This window comes from Brachyhypopomus gauderio, chromosome 6 (genome assembly GCF_052324685.1).
Source record: "Brachyhypopomus gauderio isolate BG-103 chromosome 6, BGAUD_0.2, whole genome shotgun sequence".
NCBI classification, from domain to species: Eukaryota; Metazoa; Chordata; class Actinopteri; order Gymnotiformes; family Hypopomidae; genus Brachyhypopomus; species Brachyhypopomus gauderio.
The window spans coordinates 19,528,350-19,552,923 of NC_135216.1; the positions used below are offsets into that span (position 1 = coordinate 19,528,350).

Sequence of the window (24,574 nt, forward strand, 5' to 3'; positions counted from 1 at the left end):
GTGAAGACGTTAAGATAATAATAAAATAATAATAAAAAAATAATAATAATAATAAATAATGTGATAAAAAGCGAATTATTTCGAGTAAATGTATAAATATTTAACTCAATTAAGTTTAACGTGTTGGAAAATATTGAAATTGACCTTTAAAGTGAAGTACAAGTGCTTTAATTCCACATTATAAAGGTGTATGAACCCTGCAAACATGACTTTGTTCATTGCGCTGAAGCGCGTCGTGCGCGAAGTTACAAAAGTCAAGAGGTGCACGACCTCGCATGGACAGCGCGCGAGGCCCTCGCACGGTCGGTGCCACTGCGATTACGTCATTTTCGCGCGAACCCTCGCACCGCGTCAAGTATATAACCAGTCAGCTGTCAGAAACAGCTTTGATGTGTGGCTATATTGTCAAATGACGAAATTCAAATGACGTGCGCCGGGGGGGGGGGGGGGGGGGGGGGGGGGGGGCACATTAGACTTTCTTGTCCCGGGCCCTAGCAAGACTGTCAACGGGCCTGCTCCTCAGACTCTTTGGATGAGAGTTATGGATGCCACCTGTAAACCTGCCACCTGCTTTTAGATACAGACAAAGACACCTTTTACCAAGAACCTACTCCTACCTCTGGTCTTCCCCCATGGACCACCCTCAGTGTCAAGCAAAGACAGATTGATGTTTGGGTTTCCTGAAATTTGATATATTTGAATGGATGGAAACACGGAGTTACCAATGACAGAGACAGGGACTTATCATGACAATATTTTCACTGGACAAAATGTCCTCCATAGCCCAGAGTAAAATGAAAACAGATGGTAGAAAGCCAACTCTCCTGATAATCCTACTCTACTCTGCAAACCGTCCCATGTAATTACATGCAAAGAAAACAGCACACAGTACTGACGACACACAACATACACATGACAGCAAACATATAATAATATAAAGGAAATATTCTATTAATAATTAGTGTAAAGTGACTTGAGCAGCTCAATACAATGTGTAATAAGTGTTATATCATATCTACAGGGAAACAGCATGATAGGTAATAAAGGGGGTATTATAAAAGTTTTATAAATGTTAGATTTTTACACTAAATGACAATTAAATGAATCACATTAAGTTATTATTAAATAAAACGAGGCCTTGTTATGAAGAGCATACAGTGGGGAAAATAAGTATTTAGTCAGTCACCAATTGTGCAAGTTCTACCACTTAAAAAGATGAGACAAACAAGCAAGATTTCTGGCTGTCACAGACCTGTAACTTCTTTTTAAGAGGCTCCTCTTTCCCCCACTCATTACCTGTATTAATGGCACCTGTTTGAAGTTGTTAACAGTATAAAAGACACCTGCCCACAACCTCAAACAGTCACACTCCAAACTCCACTATGGCGAAGATGAAAGAGCTGTCGGAGGACACCAGAAACCGAATTGTAGACCTGCACCAGGCTGGGAAGACTGAATCTGCAATAGGCAAGCAGCTTGGTGTGAAGAAATCTACTGTGGGAGCAATAATCAGAAAATGGAAGACCTACAAGACCACTAGTAATCTCCCTTGATCTGGAGCTCCACGCAAGATCTCAGCCCGTGGGGTCAAAATGATCACAAGAACGGTGAGGAAAAATCCCAGAACCACAAGGGGGGATCTAGTGAATGACCTGCAGAAAGCTGGGACCAACGTTACAAAGGCTACCATCAGCAACACACTACGACGCCAGGGACTCAGATCTTGCAGTGCCAGACGTGTCCCCCCTGCTTAAGCCAGTCCATATCCAGGCACGTCTGAAGTTTGCTAGAGAGCATTTGGATGTTCCAGAAGAGTATTGGGAGAATGTCATATGGTCAGATGAAACCAAAGTAGAACTATTTGGTAAAAACACAACTCGTCGTGTTTGGAGGACAGTGAATGCTGAGTTGCATCCAAAGAACACCATACCAACTGTGAAGCATGGGGGTGGCAACATCATGCTTTGGGGCTGTTTCTCTGCAAAGGGACCAGGACAACTGGTCCGTGTACATGAAAGAATGAATGGGGCCATGTATTGTGAGATTTTGGGTGCAAACCTCCTTCCATCAGCAAGGGCAATGAAGATGAAACGTGGCTGGGTCTTTCAGCATGACAATGATCCCAAGCACACTGCCAGGGCAACAAAGGAGTGGCTTCGTAAGAAACATTTCAAAGTCCTGGAGTGGCCTAGCCAGTCTCCCGATCTCAACCCCATCGAAAACCTTTGAAGGGAGTTAAAAGTCCGTGTTGCCTGCCGACAGCCCCAAAACATCACTGCTCTAGAGGAGATCTGCATGGAGGAATGGGCCAACATACCAGCAACAGTGTGTGCCAACCTTGTGAAGACTTACAGAAAACGTTTGACCTCTGTCATTGATGAACTTTTGTTATTGACCAAATACTTATTTTCCACCATTATTTGCAAATAAATTCTTTAAATGTAACGTGGTTTGTATTAGATGGACTCAGGAGCAAACTCAAAGGACTGATAGTGAACTGAGACCTCCGCGATAAGCGGGAAAAGCAGAAAACAAAAGCAGAGATAAAACTCTGAAAACCAACAGAAAATACACGGAGGAGAAAACTCGACGTGTCGGCAAAAAGGAGAACAAACGAACAAAATAATAAACTTCAGAAACGAAAAACACACGGAGGAATGACTCAACGTGTCAGCGAAACCCAGACGCACAAACGAACAAAGTAACAAACGCCAGTGAAGGGCAGCTGGCTGAAGCATGATGCTTGGGAAAAAATAACTAAGACAACCCTTCAAAGAAACAAACGATAGGAAGGATAAAGAGGGGGAAAACTTGAGGTAGGCCAGGGAAGGCGCAGGAGAAAAACTCAAAAAGAATAGCGTGGTAGCGAAGACCAACACAGAGAACCTGGAGAGAATACCGGCTGGTAGTACGAGCGAGAGGCAACGAACAACTCAGCAGTGAGGCACTGCAACTGTGTCTGTTAAATAGGGGAAGGCACAGCTGCAGGTCCTCACTGCTGATTGCGTCTCGCTTGCGCATTAAGTCACGCACTCCTCCTCGTGACGACAGGAGGGGCGGTCCTGGACCCAGCCCTGACAGAAGTAGGTAGAGCGCGCCCTCTTCTGGTGACAGGGGGAACGGTCCTGGACCCAGCCCTGACAGAAGTAGGTAGAGCGCGCCCTCTTGTGGCGACAGGGGGAACGGTCCTGGACCCAGCCCCGACAGAAGTAGGTAGAGCGCGCCCTCTTCTGGTGACAGGGGGAACGGTCCTGGACCTAGCCCTGACAGAAGTAGGTAGAGTGCGCCCTCTTGTGGCGACAGGGGGAACGGTCCTCTCTCATCTTTTTAAGTGGGAGAACTTGCACAATTGGTGACTGACTAAATACTTATTTTCCCCACTGTATATGTGACATTTGTAAAAATCACTTAGACCTGGTAGAATATCGTTTAATATATTATTTAGTTTATCATTCAGTATTTTATGCTTTTATTTATTTATATACACAGAAATGTCATGCATTTTTTATACACAGAAAAAAAATGTCCACTGCATGATTTTACTTCAACACTGAAAATATACTGTTTGTCTACATTTGACTAAATGAAAAGCTGTTATTGTAAGTATTTTCTTACTACGTATATTTTATCATTTTAATCAAAAAGAAAAAAACATCAAAAAAGGATAATATGTTTTTCATTGGATATATTGGATTTTATATTAATCAGTTCTACAGCATGATGTGTTGGTGATGAGTGGCATAATGTCATCTGTGATCTATTGGCTGTCTTAGATTGTACCATCCAATTCTAATTTCACAGATTCTTAAACAAGCACACACACACACAACAATTGCAAATGCAACAGTAAAGAACAAGGTTGATGTTTCTTGACATGATCGTTTGTTTATGGCTGTTAATTGACATCAAAGCAACTTACAATTACGATTGAGTACAGTGTGAGGAATTGAGAGGTAAGGGTTCAAAAGCCCAACAGATGCAACCTGGCAGTGGTGAGGCTTGAACTGGCAACCTTTTGATTACTAGTCAAATACCTTAAACTTGGATTATTATTCAGCACATCAAAAGAATGAAATTAAATTCAGCTTTTCAAAAGCACACTGAAATTTTCCAGGAGGCTATAGATTTCTGTCTAAATGGATGTTTCCACTTTTCAGTGGCACAGATTACACAGATATGAAGTTCCAAGCACTTGTCAGAGGTGCATATACAGAATTAAGGAACACCAGCGTCACTTTATACAAGGCCCTGAAAGAATCGCAAAAATGTATTTATCACATTACATTACAAACAGTTATGTCAATCAAATGGAATAATAATTTTAAACATTACTTTACGAAATGGAACACCACAAATGCATCTTAATTAAATAACTGACATCTACATTTGGAGTATATACAGATATAAAATAAACAAATGTATTTTTTTTTTTACCATAGTGATTCATCAATATTTATATCTTCCAATTCTAAAAAGTGCAATAATTCAAAGAGTCCTTCTGTGAAGAATCTGTAGGTTGAAAAGAAATAAAATCATTTATACACGTATATGCTAAATATATGCAAATATGACAAATATATGCAAATATGATACATATTTTTCCCATATATCTGGTTTGCTTGCTTGTTTATTGAGGTTTGAGGTCTGAAGTCAGAAACAAAATCCCACAGTATAAGGAAAGCATATTTGCTAGAGGTTTTCTAAATCAGCCAGCACTGACTTGGAGATTCATGGCTATAAGCATTTTGAACATTTTCACAACAAACACAAAAACACAACAATGATGTGGCTTTATGTTCCAAAACAGCACTCATCATGTTTGTGCCACAGTCTTATAATGAAATTCAATTATTATTGCCCAAACAAAATGCCATCTGTGTATTTTCCAGGGAATTGGCTGGGTTTCTGCCAGTGTAGGAGACACAGTGATGTCTGTAAATGGCTGCAGAGCAGGTAGCACTCACTCTAATGTCCAGCTAGTACTGTGATCTCTTTTTCTTAAAATTAACTTTTTTTAAAGACTAATACCACAGATACTGGAACACAAAAACTCCTATTAGATACTAAAACAAACAGATCAGAAACTGGCTCCTCAGGTTTCAGAGCTGCAACGATCTCCTACAGAACACAGGCAATATGCCAGTTTTCAGAGCCTGTTATCCAAATGTAAAGCTGACATTCTGGTGCCGCCTGAGGAAGCACTCTAAGGGCGTACTCACACTAGGCACGGTTTGCTCGTTCCGTGCTGGGGCCCGGTTATCCCCCCTCCCCACTCCCCCGCTGGCCTGCACTCACACTCGCTTCAGCAACCCGGCCCGAGCACGCTTACGTCATCACAACGCCGCTTTATTTGGAAAAAAGCGCGCTCGCACAACACTATAGAGTTCACGATTCTCTTTTTATGTATTTTTGGAGTCGTTTTGGGAGTGCAGAAACACGGTGCAAGCACAGCTTTATCGATAATTTAACACAACGATTGTCTGCTAATCGTTTTGCCGCTATGACTGTTTAACGTGAGCGTCGCATCACTGATGTCATGTTTGAGTTCCAGCGAAATGAACCAATCAGACGAGGCACCAAGCGGGCCCGGGCACGGATAGCGCTCACACTAGAAGCGAACCGTGCCCGAGTCCACATGAATCGTGCCCTGGCCCACCTCTTCAAAGCGGGCCCGAGCACGGTTAACTGATCCGGGCCCGGGCACGGTTGGAGCGCTCACACTAGCCAAACGAACCGTGCTTCGGCAGGCAACCGTGCCCGGGCCCGGATCACAGAGCCTAGTGTGAGTACGCCCTAAGAATTCTCCATCTACTCAAAGAACTCTCCATCCACTGGAAGTTATGTTTTCAGGTTCTGGTGTCCGAGATTCTGGTAAGACGTATCTGGTATATGGTAAGACGAAACTGGCTGCTTTTTCATGTAATTTAAATATTTTTAAGATTAGTGCCACAGATACTTGAACAGGTAAATTCCTGTTGCAAGAAACAAATTAGAAAATGGCTCCTCAGAAAATACATTAACCCCATAAAATTTATGTATAACAATTAATAATTTAAACATCAATTTTTTTGATATATGAATTGGTTCCTCCTATAAATTCACAAGCACTTGCTGATAAAGGAGCTCTGTCCAAAATATACAAATATCTGAAGAAGCTTCCATATAATCACAGATGTAGAGCTCAGAGCCCATGAACAGACATGGTGGATATTATATTTGAATAGGTAAGAAATAAGCACTAGCTATCGGTTGAACGTTCAGGAGCAGTTCGAAAATGGTTCAGTTCATACCTGCAAGGAATCTTTTTGAAATAGACAATAAGGTTTCCAGCGACTTGTGGTATTGCTCAAGGTTCGATTCTCAGACCACTCCTATGTAACTTACATGTGCTTCTACTTACAAGGGACATACAAGGGATGTTGTACCCAGGGCCACTCAGATTTTCTTGACCCTTTCCCCAGACAACTATGGTCCTTGTAATTCTCTGCAACTGCCTTGAGCACGTTGCTCTCTGGGTGCTCTAAAACTTTCATAGATTATTCTTTTTGGGAACAGCCAATGAAATGTGTAAAAACTAGCTACATTCTTGGACTCAAAAAGCTTAAACTCTAAAGAGATAGCTTGTAATCTATGTATACAGTACTAACAGACTCTGATCTCAATTTTAGCAGTAACTTAAAAGCTTACTTTTTTGTGACTAGATTTCATGACTAAACCAGATCTCGAGAGACTCCATGCATGTACATTTCATAATTTTTTCTTAAATATTTACATTTTGTAGTTTAAAATCAGCTTAATTTTTTTCAGTTTATAATTGAATACCTTTGAGATTGTTCCACGTCCTCTTGAGTAACACCTGCAATGGTGAGTAGTTTTTTGATGCAGACAGACCTCGTTTTTTTCAAGTTACTGTGAAACACAAAGAAGAGAAAGAAACTGAATTCATATTTCAAATATAGCTGATGCCTCTCAAATGTGTTACAGATTTCAGGTTCAGCTCTCAACATGTATGGTGCATTTTGTTCACGTGGCAGCACTTACTTTAGAATGTATTCTGCTTCATCATCATTTTTCTACCAATTGAACTCATCAGTTGGTTTGAATAGTTTGACCACAATTGCACTTGAGCCCTTTTAAGCAAAGCAACTCATCAGCATGTTTAAACAAATCTATGAAAAACAGATTTTTTACACATTGACATGTTCTATCTTACCGCAATTCTGGAAGTAGGAATACAGTTGAGTTCTCTCTCTCTTCTTTTAAGACTCTATGTGCCTCTTTTCTGAAAGGTTCCCAGTGTTCTAAGACTAGACCTCTGAGTCGAAGAGAATCTTGTCATCCATAATGTTTATTATTATTATCCCTTGTGTGATTATTCAAACTAACTTAACATCAACACTACCAACCACAAGGTCACTTTAAGTACTAAAATCACTGCTTAGAACTGCAGTTGTGTGCTGATCTACAACTTTCATATCAAGAGTCTATGTCCAACCCTATGCCCCAATATTACATAAATACACTGAATACACTTTAAGACAGGACATAGACCAGATATTGGCATTATTTACTACTCTTACCTGAACATTTCTAACTCTTCCCCTGCGATGGAAAAAGCTATGTCTGATGCTCTCGAATAGAGTCTCCTGGTTGTAGTAAATGCTTCCATTTTATCCAACTCTTCAAAAATAGGTGAAAGGACAATGATACCAATATGTTCTATGGCCCTAAAAAATGTTAGACGGCAAAATTATTGGGTTGTTCCATATTTATAGAGCCCCGAACACAGAGACATATCCACTGAAATGTGTTGTTTCATAACATACAAAAAAATGCACTATGAAAATGGACATGACGTCTGATGATACACACCAGGAGTGTGGAGTACCATCAGACTGCAATGTCCATCTGGATCAAATCTAGCCATTATCTATTACAGTGTTTCTCAACCTTTTTTCAGTTGTGGCACCCTTTATATGCATGCAAAATTTTAAGGCACCCCAGTTTACAATGCGTTAAAAACACAGGCTTTGGGGGGTGGGGGGGTGGAGACGTAAGTTGTTGACGGGGGGGGGGGGGGGGGGGGGGTGAACTTAAAGTGGACACAAATTAAGTATTATATCGCAATCTATCGATCGTGGGTGGTTGGCGCCAAAGCGAATTAGTAACTAATTGAATCATAGATATGGATCAGATAAATAAACAAGATTTTTTTTTCGGATGTGAGATATCGGAAGTGTGCCGTGAGAGCGTGTGAAAACGGTCAAATGCGTGTGTCTCATGCTCAATGCGTGAGCGTTGGCAACCCTGAAAACATACTCTCCAACATAACACAAAAAAAGTGATTATTAAGACAGAGAGCAGATAAATGTGACTTACAGTCAGTGGGAAACCTGCGTAATCACGTGCTGACCTTGGTCATATGCAGGTCATATGCACGCTTTGAGCGTGAGACTCACGCATATTTAGCGATTTCACACGCTCTCACGCCACACATGGAATTTCTCACACTTGAATATTATTATTATTAATTTATTTTTTAAATAATCTAATCGCCGCACACTGCAGCATATTCAGCCAATCCATCGGTTGTATATTATAACAGGTTGAACCAATCAGAATATAGATCGCGCTGTTTCTTGGTAGACTTTAGCCAGCCCGCCAACCACACACACACACACACACACACACACACACAGCCGCTACACTAACCATCGCGACAGATTCCAATCCCCCCCGCCTGAAAAAAAACTCACGCCCACCAAACTTGAGAGATCTGGTCATATGAAATACATTTTAATGATTTTTAAAGCGTATAATAACTTCAATTTTTAAAACTATAGTTTTTTATTTCACATCAGAATATTTTGACGGCACCCCCGATGAAGACAGACGGCACCCCGGTTGAGAAACGCTGATCTATTATATAAGAGAATGATATAAGAGTACTATACCTATATATATACTATATATACTATATACTATACCTATATACCAGTATATACTATACTGTAAGAGTACTATATAAGAGTATTATATAGGTGTACTATATAAGAGTATTACCTTTTTAATTCTTTGCAAAGTGAAAGTTTGGGGCTCATGACTTGATATTGTCACGTTACAACCCCTGACCCCTCCCCTTTGGGCATGTGTTTTTGTTGTCTATGTCTAGTCGTCTGCGTCTGTGGATCTTCATGGGTGTGGATGTGTCTGAGTGTGTTCATCGGTCTCACCTGTGGCTCGTCTTGTGATCACACGGGGCTTATGTGGTTTGTCTATTTAATGTGCGTTCGCGCAGTGTCCTGTGCTCTTCTATGTCAGAGTCGTTTTTGTCTGTCAATGTTTACGGTCCACATGCGCTATATGCGCATTTATGTTGTTTAACAAAGTAACGTTCGTGCTAGAAGATTGGACTTTGTGCCTTGTCCTTCTCGCATACCCCAACGTCAAAGAAAGATGAGCCGACAAGTATGCCATGATATGCGACCCGCGCCAAGAAGGGGAAGGTGCCCAGTAGGCACCACCATGCCTCTTCTCCTGCACATCGCCAAGAGAACCCCGTGACCCTCGACGAGATGGGGCAGAATCCTGTGGTTGCGTTTCTGCTGCGTCAGGCTCAGACAAACAAGGAAGAGTCACTGGTGGACGCACGATGGATTTGGAGAGAGAGACACCTCCCTTTGGAGAAAACCCCCGAGAGTGAGTTTGAGGGGAAGGAGTTGGACGAGAAGGAAAGCCTCCTCCATCCGTGTACTCTGCCCCCACAGAGTATTACGGTGAGGGCGAGGAAGAAGAAGAAAGCCCTCCTCCATCTGTGTACTCTGCCCCCACAGAGTGTTACGGTGAGGGTGAGGAAGAAGAGGAAAGCCCTCCTCCATCTGTGTACTCTACCCCCACAGAGCGATACGGAGAGGATGCGACCCCTCCTCCTTCCAAGTGCTCTGACCTTTCTGAGTACTCAGACGGTGAATCGCGCACTGGGGGAGGAGTACTCGGAGGGTGAATCATACACCGAGGGGGAGGAGGTGAGCCCGCCCCCATCGGAGCACTCCGGGGAAACTGTGAAGGGGAAGGGAGGCCCGGCGGAGGGCGTTTCTCCTCCCCCCTCTGAGGGGAGCGAGATGGACCACTCCCAGTGCTATAGCCCGGAGGAGCCCCTGACATGGAGCTCAGGGGGCACGGAGGAGAAAATGGAGGTGGCAGAAACCGCATACGCAGCCAGGCCAGGGGAGCGACCACCAGGAGGAGATGGAGTTCCCCTGTGGGGTCCTCGGAGAGAGGAGAGTGAGAGTCGGCAGGCCTACCCTGCGGCACGCCCAACCCCCCCCGAGGGCTTCCGGAAAGACTGGTCGCATGCCCCCCGAGAAGGCTGCAGGGGCATCCACCAACTGCGCCGCACCCAGTGGAGGGTTTGTGGCAAGGGCGGGAGGAGGACCGCCTACTGCAACGGCTGCAGTGCCGGGAGTCCTTCTGACAGTCCTCCTACAGGCGCGAAGCCTGGCTCCGTTTGTGTATGTGTCTGTGCCTGGGTTTTCTGTCCCTGTGTTTCTCCCGAATCCCCTTTTCCCTTTTGTGCCTCTGTGTATTAACGTTCCTGTCTGTGTTTTCGTGAACGTGCCGTTATGTATGTCTAACGTGTTTTCCCCTGTTTTCCCAGGGAGGGTGTTCTAGGCTGTTCGTGGCAGACTCTCCACCGAGGGCGATCATCTCCCAGACGAAGAACTGAGGGCTCCAGATCTGCCCATCGGTGTGGGTTCGGGGCATGCAGTTCTGTTGGTACCCCGGGACGGGTAGTGCCCTTGGTGGGCACGTTACAGCCCCTGACCCCTCCCCTTTGGGCATGTGTTTGTTGTCTACATCTAGTCGTCTGCGTCTGTGGATCTTCATGGGTGTGGATGTGTCTGAGTGTGTTCATCGGTCTCACCTGTGGCTTGTCTCGTGGTCACTCTGGGCTTATGTGGTTTGTCTATTTAATGTGCGTTCGTGCAGTGTCCTGTGCTCGTCTGTCAGAGTCGTTTACGTCTGTCAATGTTTACGGTCCACATGCGCTATCTGTGCATTTATGTTGTTTAATAAAGTAACGTTCGTGCTAGGAGATTGGACTTTGTGCCGCGTCCTTCTCGCGCATCCCAACGTCACAGACATGGTGGAACAGATATCTAAATGTCCACATTATATCATGATCAGTAATGACTAAAAAGACCAAAACCAACTGTGTGAATATTTTTTTAAAACAAGTCTTACCTTTCAGTTCTCCGGTCACGACCTTGACCCAATGTTTTCTGAAGTCTATCGATTACTTCAAAAATAGCTATATAGATGCCTTCAAAGTAGTCCATATGCAACCTGAAAAAGCACAATGATGATAAAAAAGCAAATAAACAGACACGCATCCCGACATGTCTGTGCCATTTAAAACCTTTTGTTGGGTTCTAATTTTGATTAAAAACTTATGAATGATGCAACAAAAAATTAATCCATCCTGAACTGGTGTTCAATCTCTTTATTGTGAAAATAATTCAGTAAAATCACAATATTCCGTAAAAAAAAAATCCAAATTCAAATATATTCAATTTATTTATATAGCTTTTTCCATTTGCATGCTTGCTAATGGTTCGATATTAGTTCAAGACTGGCAGTGGAATTAAGCTGTAATCACAAACAAAATCATCTGATTCTACAGTCTGATGTAGGCTAGTGTAAAACAGTGTAAATGTTTAGATTGACCCACTGACCATCACACAGAGCTCATGGTGCACTTTTTCACCCAAACGAACAATAGCAACATTTATTGGAACCTTAGGGTAGCTGGTCAGAAGTTTGATGTGTGACTGGTTTCTTATGATTGTGTCCATTCCTGTCTACAGTATTCATTGTGCTTTTCATTTGTGTGCCTTTATAGGGGTGGAGACTGAAGGGTGTCACATGTCTTCCTCTTTCCAAGCAGTATGATGTCTGAGTGAAGTGTCCTGCCTCTTGTCATAAAATGCTTTCATATTCTTTTTTGTCACACTGTCACACTATCCTGTCTGTCAAGCCATGAGAGGAAACTCATCATTGCTAATGATCAATTAATGGGCAGTCTGATCCTCCTGTTTTCTATAACCTCCTGTGACTGCTTGGAAATGGTTCTAGTCATGCCTGGAAGGCCAGTCCAATCAGGTAACATGGAGAGGATCTTCATCCAATCCATGTAAACTCTCTATTGGAGTCCCCCAAAGCTCAGTCCTAGGCCCTCTTCTATTTGTATACTTGTTAGAATACAATAGAATAGCATTTATTTGTCATTGCACAACAAGGTACAATGGGATTGGTTCCTCTGGAGCCTCTATGTAAAGCACTGCGATCCCAGGGGCGGCCGCAGTATTGAAAAGCGTCACCGTTCACAGGCAGATGGGGAGTGAAGGATAGAGAGATAACATTAGGAAAGAGACAAAAAATATGATCACAGATTATTCTCTCAACAGGACAACAGTCTGTGAGCACACAAAAATCCCCATAGCCCATATAAGCATTGAGATGACACAGACAATCAAGCAGTGAGAGGCGTATTCATCCAGACAGGGGGGGAGCCAGAGGCCCTTCCCGTTTGTAGTTCCTGTTTATATCTATGTGTCCGTTTCGTTATCTGTCTATTTTGGATATACTTAGTTGATATTATTATTGTTTGTTTAGCTTTGTCTTTGTAATTATTAGTTTTTATAGTTCATGTATCTGTTGGTCCTAGTCTCTCGTGTTTTCCCCATTGAATCGGTTGAGTTAATATGTGTATGTTTCCCAGTTCTCTCGTAACTCCCCTTTGCTTACGTTCTCACTTCATGTTCAGTGTCTTACTTAATTATTAGCAACTAATTATTACTTAAATAAATTCAAGTTTCCTGCATTTGCGTTTTTCCACCTCCGTCAAACGTTATATCAGCAAGAAAGTGATGCTGATATTAAATTTAAAAATTCCTTACTCATAAATTTCCTTGATCAAATCTGATTCAAGCAAAGGCTGCAGGACTGCGCCCATATCATCTAATGCCTTTTTAAATCTTTCATCTTTAAATGCTCTGTGAAAAGAAAACAGTTGTTATTGTGCTATTTAATCTTTCCAAAATTAAGTCAGTTGAATTTCATGCACATTTGTACCTTATTAGAATGCAAGAAACATTTCAGAAATTATTTTACACCAATGCCCAGATATAACATTTTAAAAATGATTCTATACCGATGCTGAGGTATAACATTTTAGAAATGATTCTACACCAATGCTGAGATATAATGTTTTATTAACAATTATATACCAATGTCCAGATATAACAGATGTAACATTTTAGAAATGATTCTATACCAGGGATGGGCAACTGGCGGCCCACGGGCCGCACATGGCCCTCGTCCTCACTCAGTGCGGCCCGCAAATAGATCAATAATAATTTAATAATTAAAAGAAAAAAAACGATAGAGCAGGACTTTTTTGTTCTTGTCACATAGGGCTGCACCCCCCTCTCCCGTGTCGGTGTTGTTCCTTGCCCAGTTATCCCGCCCTGCGTGTCTGTTGTCCTGGTTTCCCTCTGTCTGCCACGCACGTGTCGTCATTGTGTTCAGTTGTGTCTAGTTTAGTCCTGTGTACTTGTATCTCTGTGTTTCGCCCGTTGTCAGTTATTTGTGGTTTGTTCGGTTTTGTGGTTTATCTGTCATCGCTGTTCTGGTATTTTCCGTCTCCATTGTGTTTCTGTTACGACTCCTGCCTGTCCTGTTGACCACTTGGACGGCTCTCCCGTTTTGACCCGTGCCTGTACAAACAACTTCGCCTATGGAATTCCCCTTATTAAATCTCGCTCTTCTCAGCGTTTGTGTCCGCCTCATCGCTCCGCAGCGCGCTACGCATTACACTTCTTTGATATGAAGTTCAAATTCAGTTCAAATTCCTTTTTGTACTTTTTTATTAAGCAAATGTTTTGTCTTTGTTGCTTATTAAGGACATGTTAATGCATTTATATGCAGAAAATAGATGTATGTTGGTGCAATAAACATACAGATCTGAATTCATTTAAAATGTGTTCTTATTGAGAATAATTTGTAGTGTCTTTCATATCCAATTATTTGAAGTGCATGGTCATGTGTCCCTCCAATAATAGTGCTGAAAAAATTTTGGCCCTCTTTGTCATGGAAGTTGCCCATCCCTGTTCTATACCAATGCTGAGATATAATGTTTTATAAAAAAATCTATACCAATGTCCAGATATAACATTTTAGAAAATCCAGACTTACTTTTCTGCCTCTTTAACTTTATCCAAGAATTCTGGTTGTTCTGCTACTTCCAAAAATTTATCTAAGTAAAAAATATACAGTCTGGCAACAACACTGCAAGACAAGACATACATGTTAGATCTGGAGTTCTAGACATTTGAAATATATTAAGAGATCAACTAAATTATTATATTATAGTATTACTAATATAGTATAGTATTACTATATTAGTGTATAAAAATAGTACACTCAATAAGATCCTCATAACTATATGAGCTGTACAGATTACAAAGAGAGATCCTGATATGATTAACTAGTCACCTCAAACATTAAATATGACATATCAATACCAGAGTGACACATAAGCTGTAAAGGGAAAAGAGGTGGAATTTAACAACACGAAGAAAATGGCACAAAGGAATGAAAACAAGCCCATGGCTTTAGTCTCCCGCAGGTTAATCACCATACACTACACATCAGCGTCTGTGGAGCTTTCATGGGGGAAGTAAAAATGTACAATTTTCAAATTATTTTGAATGTGTGCTCACCTTACTGATATCAGAAATGGATCATCACCATCACTCCGTTTCTGTTTCTCCAAAGTGTAAAATTCAGTGGCCTTCTTATCAATTGCATTCACAGCAAGTTCAAGTCTTGAAAACATAAGCAGCATTGTTTAGAAATCTGTAAGTTGTTAGAGTCATGCAAATGTTATGCAAATCAAACACATTTCTTATACACAATTACACAATTATTAGAAATGCAGTTAAAAGCTGCTCTTACCTCCCCTTCAGTTCTTGGAAATCAATTTGTCTCATTTTTGACACAACTGGCGTGCTAGTTTTGAGGGCATTCACTAAAAATGTTTCCAGGGTGCTGTTGGAAGCAAAGGAATTATTGTCTCAATGTATAGGAAAGTCAATGTATCGAGTTAGACTTATTTGGTTTTAATACATACTGTATAATATACGACAAAAAAGTAATACCATCACAAAACTGAACTGAAACTTAAAATCTCTAGGTCCATCAGGTCCATTGCTTCTGCTTATATTAATAAATGGACTTTTCTGTTTTTATATGATAATGTATATGGAGCCGGGCTGGACTGGGACAAAAAATCGGCCCTGGCATTTTTAATTTAGACCAGCCCATCATAATTAGCGGAGCACAACCGACTTGTAATTTATGTATGTGGGGTAAGATGTGGAAAAAAATAATAATTTACTGGTTAAAGTCATTGGATTCAATCATAGCATTATATCACAATCACTTTAATTATTTTATTGAAATCATCTCTAATTATGAATTTCTCTGATATAACATCTCAATTCTAATTCTTCAGGATAAAGGTGCTCCCTCCTTTAAACAGCTATAACATGTATTTGTATCCGGCTATAAACAAAGCTGCCTTATGAATTCATGCAACGCAAATATGTCTTAAAAGCATTAGACACCGTTTTACTCTTATTCAGTGTGGGCATATCTTTTGCTAATATTACTTTTATATTTTTTTACACTTACTGTAGTCATGCTTAAATTGCAAAGCTTTTATTTATCATTTATAAGCTTTAAAATCTGTAATTTCACTTGTTTGAGTGCTTTTTAAAACATGTTGAACTACAGCATAGAGGCTTAAACTTCAAACTACTATGCAGCCTTTCAACACACCTTTAACCTAAATATCTAGAATGCTATGATAAAATGGACACTCGTCTTGACCATTTGCTATTTTATCAGAATAAGGCCGCGTGACTGCCAGACTTTGGGAAGTATGCAAATACCGATTAATATTGATACTAATCAATCGCCGTTGTTCATCATTCTCATGTAATAAAGTCCGTGTTATCCTAAAGTTACTACTTTCCCGCTCGGTCTGTCCCTCGGTTTCTCTTTCACAAGCCTGCATCTCTGGCTGTGATTTTTACACATTTTGTAGCATCTACATTAAGACTCTTCAATTTCTTTGCGCATAACTTCTCCGTACCCCCTTTCTGCCGCTTCTATTGCTCCATGCTACCTCTCCTTTAACAACGTGCTCAACACTGAACAGAGCGGGAGTTACAGCAAACCACGCAGAGAAAGGGTGGGGCCACTTTTGTCCTATATCCTTATTGGTTCAGTCCACTGTCTATATTGAAAATGGGCCAATGGGCCGCCCCCTCTAAATTGCGGGCCGGTCTCAGAAAAAATGGGAAGAAAAAAAATCCATCGGCCCCTGAGGACTGTCGGCCCATCGGACAAATGCCCAGTATGCCAGATTACCAGTCCAGCCCTGGCCAGAGGTAGAACAGAGGTAGAAGCAGTGATGACAGAATGTGTCTCTCTAAAATGGCTGGTTTACCTCCATGTTTGGTTGATTTACTGATCCATTAATCAATCCTTTCTGATGTTTTCTTTCATCTCTTTTAATTCACTGTGAAGTGCACTTATATTCTAGCCAGTGCATATATTTTCTAGGGAGTGCACTTATATTCACTTAAGTGTGAATATAACTGAAGTACACTTATATTCTAGGGAGTGCATTTAAATAAAATTTGCGTTCTAAATGCATTTAAAAAATCCTATCACTACAACTAGTATATTACTCTATGATTGGAATGAAGTAGTAGTTTTTTTTTTGTCAAAGAGTTTTTTTCGACTGGCTGCATTAGTTAAGGTGTCACGTTGAGGACCCCGGCCCCTCCCTTTTGGGCGTGTGTTAACGTTGTCCACGTGCTTTGTCTGCGTCAGTGGATCTCCGTGGTTATGGTTATGTCGTGTGATAATCTGTCTCACCTGTGAATCGTCTCGTAATCACGTGGGGCTAATGTGGTTTGTCTATTTAATGTGTGCTCGCACAGTGTCCTGTGCTCGTCGTTGTCTGTGGTTTACATGTTGCTGTGTAGATGTGAATGTTCTAAATGCGCTATTGCGCAATATCTGTGTTTTCCGTGTGCATTAAGCGCTAAAATAAAAGTGACGTCTTGGAAGAAAAGGATTTCGTGTCTCGTCCTTCGTCCAGCCACCGAACGTCACATAACATAATAAAACGGTTTTCAAAGGAGTCCATAATGATCTCAAAGGAACTTATAATCACTGTTCTGTTTACAACTAATGACATTTCATATAAATAAACAACTTCTGCAGCCAGTTAGACGAAGACAATATACACATCTGTAGCCAACACCTCAAAGCGATCAGAAGTGCTCAGGAGGGTCAGGGTCAGGATCAGGGTTAGAGTCAGGGTCAGGGTTAGAGTTAGGGTCAGGAGTTGTAAGAGTTTTAGCCTCTTTGCCTGCTGCATAGTGATGGAATGATCAGACTAGTGATTCAGCTACACTTCTCACAAAACTACTAATAATGACAAATAGCTAAATGAACTGAACACACTGGAGAAGGGCAGAACCAACCAGAATCAGACCTGCACTACTTTTAGACTTATCTTGTGCTATGTGTCATTATTAAACAAATGTATAACATTTAAAAAAGTAAAAGGTTCACTCTTACGTAGTGGAGAGAAGGTAACAGAGGAAGTCCCAAGGACTGTTCCTCACTGATGGTGCATCAGGAAAGTAGTGTGACTCCATATCTCTGTGATACACAAAACAGTTGAATAGTGTTAATGTGAAAAAGAGAAAGCGAAACTACTTTGGAAAGAAACAATAGCATCAAGTTGTCTGGCTGTGAATGAGCCGTAGTGTAATAGGAAGAACAAGCTCACCCCCAGATCTCATTCAGTTTCTCTCTGTGAATGACACCCTCAAACATGTCCACAGTCCTGTTGATGTAATCAAAGGCTGTAATTGCAAACTTTTTTATATATGGGATTGTTATAAATAAATACTATAGGGGTAACATAATAAAATACCCCTTATGTGTCATGTTCTAATGTGTTCAAAGCAAAAATGCAATGTAGCATCTCCCATTTACTGTATAAAGTCTTGTTTTGACTTAAGTGGTTTTGCGTTGTAAACGTTGTGACGCAAACTTTGTGTTTGGTGTGCGCGGCGGAATACATGGTTACGCGGCTCAGGACCGAGGAGGACAGCGTCACCCCAGTCGCCGTATATACCCCCAGTATATGTGTTTTTTGATAATTACTGTGTTAGGATAGGTGTTAGAATAGTATAGAATAGTAGTAAGTGCTTATAGTATGTTATTTACGTACAGTATGTACGTATGTTCCGACTTACACAGAAAATCGGTTCACGATGCAATGTAGGAACAAATCAACATCGTAAGTCGAGAACCCCTTGTACATACATATAAAGTATATATATTAGTGGTGGGCCGTTAACAGCGTTAACGGCGGTCGTTAATTTGATACTCTTATCGGGCGATATAAAAATTACCGCCGTTAATCTATTCTTAAAGTTGGGTTGGGAGCTGGGTCAAAAGGGGTAAGCAAATTGATATGATGACTTTCAACTTGATAGTTTAGCTCAGCTGTATTCCTAACCAAACTGCACAGTAGGGGCGAGAACGAGTTTTCAAACCTGTGAATTACAAATCGTACGTGTGTACATGGATGCAGCCACGAAGTCGCCAGGTTTGCTTCATGGAAATTTCATTTTTAGGAACGTAAAGTGTTACCGGAGCGGAGCTCGGAGCGGTCGTTCTCTGCATGGTCCTACCGCTAGATTTGTCGCTATTTAAATATTTATTTTTAATAATTTATAATTTTATAAAATAATAATTTATTTTTATAATTTATTTTTAACTGTTAAAATTACGTCCGTGAGGTTAAATGTACTAAATGTTGGCTTACATTTCAAATATCATGTTTAGCTGAATAAACATATTATCAACCCCTTTTAATGTACAGAATGTAGGTTTACAAATTCATGTTTAACTGAATAAACTGTTGAACGCGAGTAGCCTACATTTTATTGATGTTTTTTTTTCTTCAAGTATCAAAGTAGAACAGCTTCCTCAAGCAGTCATTGATGCATTTTGGAAACAGGAGATGAGCCCCTGGTCTAATGCACCCCCTGTATTAAGAAATCCTATCTCAAAAACTGACTTTTAGTCATTACTTGGGTAGCACATATGAGCCATTTTAATATAGATTAATCTAGATTAATTTCAAGATTTCAGTGAGATTAATCTAGATTAAAAAAATTAATCTATGCCCACCCCTAATATATATATACTACCGTTCAAAAGTTTGAGGTCACCTAGACAATTTTGTGTTTTGCCCTGAAATCTCATACTTTTATTTATCAAATGAGTTGCAAAATGAATAGAAATATAGTCCAGACATTGACAATGTAGAAATAATGGTTTTTTTTCATTTGAAATAATTTTCTACTTTAAACTTTGCTTTCGTCAAAGAATGCTCCCTTAGCAGCAATTACAGCATTGCAGACCTTTGGCATTCTAGCTGTTAATTTGCTGAGGTAATCTGGAGAAATTTCACCCCATGCTTCCAGAAGCCGCTCCCACAAGTTTGATTGGGTTAATGGGCACTTTTTTCATACCATACGGTCAAGCTGCTCCCACAACAGCTCAATGGGTTTGAGATCTGGTGACTGCACTGGCCACTCCATTACAGATAAAACACCAGCTGCCTGCTTCTTCTCTAAATAGTTTGTGCATAATTTGGAGGTGTGCTTTGGGTCATTGTCCTGTTGCAGGATGAAATTGGCTCCAATCAAGCGCTGTCCACAGGGTATGGAATGGTGTTGCAAAATGGAGTGATAGCCTTCCTTATTCAAAATCCCTTTTACCTTGTTCAAATCTCCCACTTTACTAGCACCAAAGCAACCCCAGACCATCACATTACCTCCACCATGTTTGACAGATGGTGTCAGGCACTCTTCCAGCATCTTTTCAGTTGTTCTGCGTCTCACAAATGTTCGTCTGTGTGATCCAAACACCTCAAACTTTGATTCATCTGTCCATAACAGATGACCAGATGTTTACAGCTAGAATAGTCATTTACCACATTAATAATGTATAGAGTGTATTTTTGATGCATTTAATGTTAGCTAAATTGAAAAAAAACTGCTTTTCTTTCAAAAATAAGAACATTTCTAAGTGACCTCAAACTTTTGAACGGTAGTGTATATTCTATATACTTTTAGTACAATTCTTAATATTCTGAATACTATACACAGTATTGTCACGTTGAGGACTCTGGCCCCTCCCTTTTGGGCGTGTGTATACGTTGTCCACGTGCTTTGTCTGAGTCTGTGGATATCCGTGGTTGGGGTTATGTCGTGTGATTAATAAGTCTCACCTGTGACTTGTCTCGTAATCACGTGGGGCTAATGTGGTTTGTCTATTTAATGTTTACACGTTGCAGTGTCTGTTTACTGTTCTACGTGCGCTATTGCGCAATAACCTGTGAGAATAAACATGACGTCCGTCATATGCAAGGATTCTGTGTCTCGTCCTACGCTCCACCCCGAACGTCACAAGTATACTATATAAATATAAAGTATATATATATATATTCTATGTACTTTAAGTACAATTCTTAATATTCTGTAGAATGAGTGTTGTGTAAAATATATTCAATAAACTCATAGTACAGACAGATGTTCAGAAGTTTAGGATCTTCGGAAGTTTGTGATTTTAGAATTGCTTTCCACATCTATTCTTTTAGTTTAGTAAACACAAAAGCTGTGAGTAGAAATAATAGTGAATAAGTTGAAGAAAAGTTGAAGAAACATAATGTCAGTCATGATCAAAACACTGTCCGTTTAGATATTTGCAAAAATGTTTTGAAAATGTCATCAAGCATCATGCTGCTTCTAAACAACTCTATTAACTATGAGCTTCGGGCACATCACAATGATTTATTATTAAGCTACTGAGGCTAACCAGACATTAAATGCATTGGGATTGTGAGGCAAGACACACACAGACTATGCAGGTTTATGTAAAACAAAAATATTTCACTCTTTGGGATTTTCAGTTCTGGGATTCAAATATATCAATATACAGTTGTGATCAAATTTATTCAACCCCCACTGAAATAAAGTGTTTTGGCCAGTTTGACATTGATTTTGATCATTTCAGTCATCTTATTTACAATTATATCAAAGAGGCACTTATAAATTAGACAAACATAACATAATATTTATGATGGAATAACCACAAATGTCTTTACTGTGCTCACATCATTATCAGTTTTATTCAACCCCCTAGTGACATTATTTTTTAGTACTTAGTACAACATCCTTTTCCAGTTATGACAGCTTTCAAGCGTGAAGCATAGCTTGACACAAGTGTCTTGCAGCGACCTATGGGTATCTTAGCCCATTCTTCATGGGCAAAAGCCTCCAGTTCAGTCACATTCTTAGGCTTGCGCACTGCAACTGCCTTCTTTAGGTCCCACCAGAGGTTCTCAATTGGATTTAAGTCTGGTGATTGCGATGGCCACTCTAGAATGTTCCAGCCTTTCATGTTCAACCATGCTCTAGTGGACTTGGATGTGTGCTTCGGATCATTGTCCTGTTGGAAGGTCCAACGTCTCCCAAGCCGCAGGTTTGTGACTGACTCCATCACATTTTCCTCCAAGATCTCCTGGTACTGAAGGGAATTCATGGTACCCTGCACACGTTGAAGCTTTCCTGTACCATTAGAAGCAAAACAGCCCCAAAGCATAATTGACCCCCCGCCATGCTTCACAGTAGGCAAGGTGTTCTTTTGTTCATAAGCCTGGTTCTTCCTTCTCCAAACATAGCGCTGGTCCATTGTCCCAAACAGTTCTAATTTAGTTTCATCTGACCACAGTACACTGTTCCAAAACCTTTGTGGCTTGTCCACATGACTTTTGGCATACTGCAGTCGACTTTTCTTGTTCTTTGGAGTCAGCAAGTGGGTGCGTCTGGGCGTTCTGGCATGGAGGTCTTCGTTATGCAGTGCGCGCCTTATTGTCTGAGCTGAAACTTCAGTGCCCACATCTGACAGGTCTTTTTTCAGTTCCTTAGCAGTCACGCGGGGATTTTTCTCCACATTACGGTTCAGGTAGCGCACAGCAGTCGCGGTCAGGATCTTCTTTCTGCCACGACCAGGTAACGTTTCCACGGTGCCCTTTAACTTGAACTTGCGAATGATACTTCCGATAGTGTCTCTTGGAATATTTAACAACTTCGCAATCTTTTTATATCCATTGCCATTCTTGTGAAGAGCAATAACCTCTTCTCTTGTCTTCTGGGACCATTCTCTTGCCTTCACCATGCTTGGAAACACACCAGTAGATGTCTAGAAGGAGCTGAGTATCACAGTCCTTTTAAATCTGCCTAATTGGTGCTTATCATGCTTGATTGCTGCTCGTTGACATCCACAGATGTTTTCAATACCTGATGGAAAACACTGGAATGAACCTCTGTTCTTAGGAGTGGTAGTCGTAAAGGGGTTGAATAATTGTGTCAATGAAGAAATCACAAAAAGGCCATTTAATACTTTATGACAAAAAAAATTGATGCTATCTTAGTTGCATTTAGTTCTTTAACAAGTCCTTGTAAGATTTCATTATGAACACAATTACAAATGTGCACTGAATTCCATAAAACCCTTCGCAGCATTGGGGGTTGAATAAATTTGATCACAACTGTACCTTATTTTAATGTCCAATGTATCCAACAAGTTAACATATATAAATTTGTGTATATAAAGTGAAAGGCAGGTGTACTTACGGGAAGTACTGCTGAACATTCTTCTCTGTTGTTAATAGATTTACTGTGTTTCGTACATCATCCTTGTAGTGTAAAACCAGCCTTCTGATAGTGCTGCCAATTAGAAATTAAGAAATGAAAGTCTTCCATGAACATAACATTACACACTCAGATTCCTATACTAGTGTTATTACTAGTTACTATAATTACTAATATTATTATTACTACTACATGTATTATTACTATTATTATTACCACTATTACTACTATTATTATTACTACTGTTATTACCATTATAATTACTACAAGTATTACCCATGGTTTCTACCCATGGGGTCCAGCCGGGCACAGCCCGAAGGAGATACATGGGTTCACTCTCCTATGGGCCCACCACCGGTGGTAGAGTTAGTACTTAGGGTTTGGTGCATTGTGGCGGGGGTCTTGGCATACCGATCCTTGGTTACTGAAGCTGGCTCTTGGGTCATGGAATGTAACCTCCAGGGTTGCCAAATTTTCAAGATCGCTTGGAGTGAGATTTGAACCTGGAGGGGGTGGCGAGTATAAATTGCTGACGGGGGGGATGTGTTGAACGTAAGTTGTTGACGGGGAGTGGCGAAAGTAATTTGTTACCGGGGCAATGTAAAATAAACACAAATTAAGTATTATATTGCGCTCGATCGATCGCCAGTGGTTGGTGCCAGAGCGAACTAGTAACTCATTGAATCATAGATCAGATCAGAGGTAAATAAACTAGTTTTTTTTTTCGGCGTGAGACATCGGAATTGTGGCGTGAGAGCGTGTGAAGACAGTCAAATGCGTGAGAGTTGGGAACCCTGTAACCTCTCTGGTTGGGAAGGAGCTTGAGCTGGTGTGCAAGACTGAGAAATACTAACTAGATATGGTTGGGCTCACCTCGACACACAGTTTGAGTTCTGGAACCAATCCTCTTTTGAGAGAGAGAGTCTGGACTTTATTCTTTTCTGGAGTTGCCTAGGGTGAAAGGCGGAGGGCTGGAGTGGGCTTACTCATAGCTCCTCAGCTCGCTGCCTGTGTGTTGGGGATTTCCCCGGTAGACAAGAGGGTTGCTTACTTGCACCTTCTGGTTGGGGAGCGGGTTCTGACTGTTGTTTGTGCTTATGCAGCAAATGGCAGTTTGGAGTATACGGCCGTCTTGGAGTCCTTGGAGGGGATACTGGTAGGTGCTCCTTATTGGGATGCCATTGTTTTGCTGGGGGACTTCACATGGGCAACGACAGTAAGATCTGGAAGGTCCGTCGAGGAGGCAAAAACTCAGGTGTGGGTAGAGTTTGGTGAAACCATGGAAAGTGACTTTCCATCGGCTCTGAGAAGATTCTGGAAAACCGTCAGGCAACTCGGTAGTGGAAAGTGGTTACCGACCAAAACTGTATACAGTGGGGCTGGGGATCTGCTGACCTCGGCTTAGGATTTGATTAGGCGGTGGAAGGAATACTTCGAGAATCTTCTCAATCCCACCTTCACGTCTTCAATAGAGGAAGCAGAGCTGGGGGACTCGGACTGGGGTTTGCCCATCACTCAGGCTAAGGTGACCAGGGTAGTCATTGGCAGCAAGGCTCTGGGGGTGGATGAGATCGACCCTGAGTTCCTTAAGGCTTTGGATGTTGTGGGACTGTCCTGGCTGACATGTCTTTGCAATTTTGTATGTACATCGGGGGCAGTGCCTCTGGACTGGCAAACCGGGGTGGTGGTTCCAC

General features: G+C 41.1%; 1 protein-coding gene across 1 annotated transcript; it reads right to left on the minus strand.

The window, feature by feature from the left end:
- Positions 1 to 3,535: 3,535 nt before the first annotated feature.
- Positions 3,536 to 23,105, minus strand: LOC143517215 (uncharacterized). The gene is made up of 14 exons (XM_077009456.1): positions 22,863 to 23,105; positions 17,936 to 17,992; positions 17,722 to 17,805; positions 15,019 to 15,111; positions 14,784 to 14,888; positions 14,257 to 14,349; positions 12,960 to 13,055; positions 11,245 to 11,346; positions 7,581 to 7,727; positions 7,214 to 7,315; positions 7,042 to 7,130; positions 6,823 to 6,909; positions 4,435 to 4,509; positions 3,536 to 4,248 (listed from the first exon to the last, which is right to left on the minus strand). Exons 2-11 carry the CDS (start codon positions 17,980 to 17,982, stop codon positions 7,043 to 7,045), a joined length of 957 nt encoding a protein of 318 aa, XP_076865571.1. The 5' UTR covers positions 17,983 to 17,992; positions 22,863 to 23,105; the 3' UTR covers positions 3,536 to 4,248; positions 4,435 to 4,509; positions 6,823 to 6,909; position 7,042.
- Between the last annotated feature and the right edge of the window lie 1,469 nt (positions 23,106 to 24,574).